Raw genomic sequence first — 7,557 nt, 5'->3', positions numbered from 1 at the left:
TTTCGGGTTTTTTTGAGCTATGGTCTTAAACTTTTGATCAGCTGAAAAAAATCATGTTTGAGTGTAAATGCAGTTTTCAATTAATTCCCCCCTCAAAAGTTTTTGTCTCTTACGCTGATTTCTTCTTTTAACATTGTGAAGCAATGTCTTGCAATTTTTTGACTGGTCTTAAGATTTTGATCAGGAGTGTATAAAATAATGCAAATCTGAAGACATTGCTGACTTCAGACTTTTATTTTTAAACATCTTTAATTAGGCCCGAGCAGCGACAGCGCTGCGAAGGCCTATTGTATTTCGTGGATTTCTTCATTATTATTTTTCCGCCACTTTACGCGGCTCTATGGACGACTTCCCATATTCAAAAACTCACCAAACTTCACAGAAAGTTGTCCCCCACGTGAAATTGCGTGATTTTAATGGAATCGAAAGTGGGCGTGGCCAAACTGCTCCACAGCGCCCCCTAACGTGAGATAGGGCGAACCGCAAGTCGTAGAGGCCTGAAACCTTGGCACGTAGGTAGAACTCCCCAAATGACGAAAAAAAAAAGTATGCCCTAAAATGTACAGGAAGGCGGCCATCTTGGGTCAAAGGGCAAATTTTGGCCGTTTTTGACTTTTGTACACCTCAAACTTTAACGAACTCCTCGTAGGGATTTTGAACGATCGGCTTCAAACTTGGTCAGTATGCAGTTGAGGGACAGGGGATTAAAAGTTATCAAAATCGTGAGTTTTTGAGCATGTTTAGGGGGCGTGGCCAAGCGGCGAACTTGGAGTACTAGGCGAAGCAAACAAAACGTAATAACTTTCACATGCAATGCCCGACTTGCACCAAAATTGGTATGAGTCATCCCTGTAGGATGCCCGACAATCCTTTGTGGTCATATTCTGACGTCCTCTAAGCCCCGCCCCCTCAGAACAGGAAGTCACTTTTTTTTTTGGAAAGCTACATCTCTGACACCCCTTGACCGAATCAAGTTGATCATGTGTCAGATAACAAGTTGGTCTGACTTGTATTAAAGCACCAAGAGTTTTCGCTGGGGGGCGTGGCCGTGGCGGCGTGGCGAAGTCAGACGTAACGCCGTCGCCTTACGTTTGGCTCTAAATTCCACATATTTTTGCCAAGCTGCACGAAACTCACTACGATCGATCCTAGTCCAGCCCCCAACAGAAATGCAGTGCCATATTTGGTGGGCGTGGCCTAATTACTCCACAGCGCCCCCTAGAAAACTTTAAAAAAGCAGCCCCAAGCCATGCTTTCACTGACGATCTTGAAACTTGGTACACGTCATACATATCAGGACTTACAAAAAAGTCTCTTAGAGCCATGGTCCAAACCTCACAGGAAGTCGGCCATCTTGGATCAAAGTTCAGATTTTTACCCAATTTTGGCCAATAACAGCCTCCGCATTCGATCGAACTCCTCCTACAGCTTTCGAGATGCAGGCTTCAGAATCACTGAGCTCAGTCTTGAGACATTGAAGGTCAAAAGTTATCAAAAGCTTTTTGATACATCAAAGCATGTGGGCAAGGGCAAGCCTCAAAATCTGACATCACGGTGTAAACACTTCCACATACAAGGTCATAGATTAATGAAACTATCTGTGGGTCATAACAGACTAGTACTAATCACATTAACGTGGTCAATTTGTGACATCACTTTAGCCCCGCCCCCTTCCAACAGGAAGTAACCTGTTTTCCTGTTGGAGGTTGTCCGTTCTTCTCTTTCACTCATACTAATTTAAGCCTGTGTCGGATGCCAGAACAACATGATGCAGAGTCGCTCTCTCAGCACTGACTGGGGCCTGAATGATGTAGGCGTGACAGAATGGCGAACACCAATCGATCTGCTTGACATTTTTTGTGCATCACTAGTAAGCACTGTTGCACACATTACTATAGTAATTTAATTACAACACTTAAGCCCCGCCCACTAAGGATTTTTGGGTGACTGTAACTCTGAAACGGTGCACAGAAGGTAGGTCAAACTTTACAACGTGACTTCCCATGGGTCAACTATCAGCCTTAAGTTCAAGTTAACAAGGTCAAAGGTCACAAGAGCCCACGTGCTCTAACTCTTCAACCGTTTTACGTAGGAAGGTCAAAGTTCACAGCATGTTAAAGGACTGGTACTGATCCTGACTGAAGGCAATTTGGGACATTTACTGAAAACGCCACCTAGTGGACAGTGCAGGAAAGGCGCTAGAGCGTAGACAGCAGTCGCCAGAGCTCCCGCGGTCGCAAGGCCGGAGCGGCGCTGAGCTGCGAGGGCCGCCCAATGCTACTTGCAGCTTTAATTATTTTTAGGCCTGAGCACAAACAGCCTTTAGAAATTGTATTGTTTTTTATAAATATTCATTAAACATACCTATTATTATTATTAGGCCTGAGCAGCGACAGCGCTGCGAAGGCCTATTGTATCTGTACTGTTTATTATTAGGCCCGAGCAGCGACAGTCACAAAATTTGGTGGATGCGTCGGGGTGGTGAAAATTTTTCGTATTTGAAGGTCTTCAAATAAATCGCAACAAAAATGGCTCCACAGCGCCCCCTGGAAACTTTCAAAATACCCTCCACATTGGCCTTAGTTTAACGTACAGCTACGAAAACTTGTACAGTTGTAGAACTCCCCAAGACGCACAGAAAACCCTCTTGCACCCATGCGCTACACCAAACAGGAAGTCGGCCATTTTGTCTGAAAGGTTGGATTTTTACCCCATTTTGGTCTTTTATAGGCTCCTCATTTGATCAAACTCCTCCTAGGGATTTTGATCAATCGGTTTCAAATTTGGTCAGTTTGCTCATAAGGCATGGGGGATTAAAAGTTATCAAAACGGTGAGTTTTCGTGCATGCTGAAGGGGCGTGGCCAGACCTCAAAAATTGGCATCACGACAAAAAATATGAAACTGTTATATCTCCGACACGGTAAGTGACAGAGACACCAAACCTTCTGTGATTGATCCATGTCCGGTCCACAACAATACTCAATGGTCAAATTGTGATGTCCCTTAAGCCACGCCCCCTGAGAACAGGAAGTGCAATGTTTTGCTTTGAAAGGTCCATCTCTGACCCCCCTGACCTAATCAAGTCGATCTTGTGTCAGATGACAGATAACAAGTTGGTCTGACTTGCATTAAAGCACCAAGAGGTTTCACTGGAGGGTGTGGTGGTGGTGGCGTGGCGAAATGTGACGTAACGCCGTTGACATACGTTTGGCTTTAATTTCCACAAAATCCATCCAAACTGCACAAAACTCACTACGATTGATCCTAGTCCACCCGCCAAAAGGAATGCAGTGCAATATCTGGTGGGTGTGGCCTAATTCCTCCACAGCACCCTCTAGAAATCTTTAAAGAAGCAGCCCCAAGCCATTGTTTCACTGACAATCATGGAATTCGGTAAACATGTGCACCTTGACAGAACGTACGAAAAAGTCTCTTGGAGCCATGGTCCAAACATCACAGGAAGTCGGCCATCTTGGATCAAAGGTCGGATTTTTACCCCTTTTTCAGCAATTACAGCCTTCGCATTTGATCGATCTCCTCCTACAGCTTTTGACGTACAGGCTTCAGAATCACTGAGCTCAGTCTTGAGACATTGAAGGTCAAAAGTTATCAAAAGCTTTTTGATACATCAAACCATGTGGGCGTGGTCAAGCCTCAAAATCTGACCATTCGCAATGAAACATCACAGTGTAATTACTTCCATATAGAAGGTCATAGATTAATGAAACGTTTTGAGTGTCATAACAGACAATTCCTAATCACATTAGTGTGGTCAATTTGTGACATCACTTTAGCCCCTCCCCCTTCCAGCAGGAAGTAACCTGTTTTCTTGTTGAAGGTTGTCCTTTTTTCTCTTTCACTCATACAAATTTAAGCCTGTGTCGGATGTCAGAACAACATGATGCAGAATCCTGCTCTCAGCACTGACTGGTGCCTGAATGATGTAGGCATGACCGAATGGCGAACGCCAATCCCTCGCCGTTTGCATATGGTTGGCTCTAAATCAAACATGCTTTATCCGATTTGCACCAAACTGGACATGAATGACCTGTGTTAACCTCTGAAGAGGCCAATATGATTATATTGGAATTTGACTCCGGTGCGCCCTCTACATTATACCAACAGTTATATCTCCCTGATCCTTCATCTGATCTGCACAAGATTTTTTGTGCATCATCAGTGAGTGCTGTCAGACACATTGGGGTGGTTGTTTCATGACAACACTTAAGCCCCTCCCACTAAGGATTTTTGGGTGACTGTAACTCCGAAACGGCGCAAAGTAGGTAGGTCAAACATTACAACGAGACTCCCCATGGGACAAGTATCAGCCTTTTTAACTTCAAGTTCACAAGGTCCAAGGTCAAGGTCAGGAGAGCCCATGTGCTCTAACTCTTCAACCATTTGACGTAGGAAGGTCAAAGTTCACAGCATGGCACAGGACTGGTATTGATCCTGACTGAAGGCAATTTGGGACATTTGCTGAAAATGCCACCTAGTGGATGGTGCAGGAAAGGTGCAAGAGCGTAGACAGCAGTCGCCAGAGCTCCCGCGGTCGCAAGGCCGGAGCGGCGCTGAGCTGCAAGGGCCAATGCCAACTTTTTTGACAAATTCTCCAAATGTTTTGTACTGAACTAAAACAGAACTTTGCCCAAAACTGAACATATATACACAACATATGTACATCAACAAATTATGTGGGTGTGGCAAAAACAGCACTCCTTAGAAAATTTCCAATATCTTTCCTATTCCTTTACTTTCTTGTACAACCATTAAAATAGGTACATAGTAGGTAAATAGTACAACAAGTCTCTTGCACCAATGTCCAAAAGGAAACAGTAAGTCAGCCATTTTTTTTTTATGATGCCATTTTTGCTGTTTCAAGCTCAAACATATAAACAAACTCCTTTTAAAGACTTTGCAGTATCAGCTTGAAACTTGGTCAAAATTCTATTAAGGCATGGGAAATAAAAATTAATCAAAAGCTTAAGATTTTGTCAGAGTATGTGGGCGTGGCTACATACTCATACATTACATACTGTTCTGTATGTAATTGACATACAAAACGTCTGATCTGAACATCTGATCTGAACTTCTCAACACTACAACATATCCATATGATGCCATTATTGTAGCACCACCCACTGATAACAGGAAGTTACAGGTTTTACTCACGGACATCATTGTCTGATCTGCTTCATCATGTCAACTCAAAGCTCTGTCAGATAACAGGACACTCTTTGGTACTGTTTTACTCGTGAATGTCGGCCATTTTGAATTCAAGTCCAGTTTTTGAAGCCATTTTTTGCCCTGTCAAAACCTTACATTTGAACAAACTCCTCCTGCAGACTTAGGGGGTGTTTTTCCATAGAAGTGGTGCTCATTGTGGCACAGTCTGAAGCTCTACCAAGATGCGAGGGCCGTTCATCCATTTGTGCAGCTTTAATTTCTCATTGTTTCTGTTGCACATGAGCTGCTGCACAACTAATCACTATGGACAGGAAGAGTGGTGAAAATATAAATACTGTAGGTAAAGGGTTGTTCAGATGAAGCTGTTCTTTGGTGACTTACAAGGAAAGTGATTCATCAGGTCATCAAAGAAGCTGACAGCAGCACTGGCAGTGGTGTTAGTGTGGGTGGATGTGGTGGAGATGAGGAGCACGGGATGAGCAGTGACTGTTTTTTTTGCTGTGCCATCCCCCAACATGGCTGATGGCTTAGATATCACATTTGATGGTTGATAAATGGCAGGCATGATGATGATGAAGGGGTCTGGAAGCAAGAGCTGTGAAAAGAGTTCAAACTGAAAGGTTACTAAGAAAGGTAAGGTGTTAGTTTCTCTTTCAAAACAAAATAAATGAAAAACAAAAATAGGAATATCAGAGACTTTTTAAGCATTTGATAATTTTTGTGATAATAAAAACAATATATGACACTTTATTATTAAAATAAAATATCCCGCACATAAAGTTTCCAGCTGAACAAATGTTCTGCAATGCCTTTCTGGGTGAATGTTTGACAAAATAAGTCAAAGAAAGACTTCCAGCCTTGAAGGCAACTGCATTTATTTTAGTTTTTGAAAAAACTTTTCCGTTGTCTACCTTTTTTTGTTGCCTGATTAAGTATAGTTCCCGTTGCAAAATGCAGCTGCATGGCTCACTGGTCACTTGATTGCAAAAACTCACAATTAACACAATTTACCTTTTTTTTCACAATTTTGAGTCTTCACTAGTCACAGTGCAGTGACGTAGTGGCTTTAGGTGGACTTTTTCCTCTTTCTTCATTACTTTGTTCTCCTAAACTGATGTCAGGGCTACTAATGTACTAACTATTCATAACTATTTGACAGAACATCACTTCCTAATTACCTAGACTATACCTTTAAGTCTGGCCTTCTTCAGCAGACATTTGTGGGTACTATAGGATTTCAGTTCATCACAGCGTAGTATGGTGTCTTTGGTCCCAACTGACTTCAAATCATTACCAAATTTATTTCTTCAATTATTAAATAACCACACCAAAACCTGCCACTTTCAAGATGGACACCACAGTTAACTGACCTTATCAAATCCAAAATGGCAATAATTTGTTGAATTTTACAGAAGCTCAGCTAAATGTTGGTATGGTGGTAGCTGAGAGTTCTCACCATCACAGTGACAAAATATTGCAAAAAGTCTTTGTTTAACACTTTGCTAACACAGCAGGTGACTTTTATTTCTTCATAAAATGCTCATAGTGTCATGATGGGTACCAGTTTCTTAACCCACATGCAGGAACACACACAGGAGAGCAATTAAGTCAGTAAAGGTGGTTTATTGTAACAAACACGAATAATTAGTGAGGGATTGTACTCCGGGGAGAGGGGGAAACTCTGGTCCTCTGACTGTCAGCGAGAGACAGCGGTTAGTGTTGCGTTCGGGATCAGTGGGAAAATTCAAGAATAATAGCGGAACTTGCTTAGAGCTGATGTCCGGCTCTACGACCGAATGGATAAATCAGCGGAGGCTTCTCTTGAACGGTGAGGATTGTGCGGGGTCCAGAGTGGTGAGGTCCGGGACAGGGGCGGCGGTGCTGGAGGGCGGACAGGTAAATTCGGTCTGCGGAGGAGGTGGCGGGAGGCCGACAGGGTCCCGACGTAACAGGAATCTCCGAAACCAGGCAAACGACAGGTAATACCTGTGGCGTCTCGAGGAGGATCACAACGGACCAGGAGGGTGAGTTTCCAGAACGTGTCTCAAGGTGAGCTCTCAGAGGAGTCCAGGCGCCTCCAGCGTTCGTAACTTCCTCAGGGAATCACTGGCGAAAACCTGGCGAAGGGGAAGCAACGGGAAAATTACTCCGACGGAAAATCTTGTTGAAAAATCTTCACAACGAGGATTATTCTCAGGTTGAGTCTGCGAGGGGCTCTGGTTATAATAGGCTAACACTCAGGCACTGAATAGTCGGCCATCCACTCCTTATGTAGCTCCACCGCCAATGTAGATTACACACAGGTGTGCCCACGGGGTTGCCACCGCACTTCTCCAGGGGCCGGCCCACAGGTGGTAGAGGAGGGAAGG

The 7,557-nt window shown here is 43.6% G+C and overlaps 1 protein-coding gene across 4 annotated transcripts in view; it reads right to left on the bottom strand.

Moving 5' to 3' along the window:
• syt8 (synaptotagmin VIII) overlaps nucleotides 1-7,557 on the bottom strand; it is a 43,240-nt gene that overhangs the window by 28,634 nt on the left and 7,049 nt on the right. For 3 of the 4 annotated variants that reach the window (XM_037978326.1, XM_037978328.1, XM_037978327.1), the window contains one exon: nucleotides 5,570-5,783. The exons of the other annotated variant lie outside the window; for it this stretch is intronic. In XM_037978326.1, coding sequence (XP_037834254.1) covers nucleotides 5,570-5,753 — 184 coding nt within the window. In that variant the 5' untranslated portion in view covers nucleotides 5,754-5,783. The remainder of the gene's footprint in view (nucleotides 1-5,569; nucleotides 5,784-7,557) is intronic. 4 annotated transcript variants of the gene reach the window in all.

This window comes from Kryptolebias marmoratus, linkage group LG11, assembly GCF_001649575.2.
Source record: "Kryptolebias marmoratus isolate JLee-2015 linkage group LG11, ASM164957v2, whole genome shotgun sequence".
NCBI classification, from domain to species: Eukaryota; Metazoa; Chordata; class Actinopteri; order Cyprinodontiformes; family Rivulidae; genus Kryptolebias; species Kryptolebias marmoratus.
This window is presented reverse-complemented; position numbering and strand designations above follow the sequence as displayed.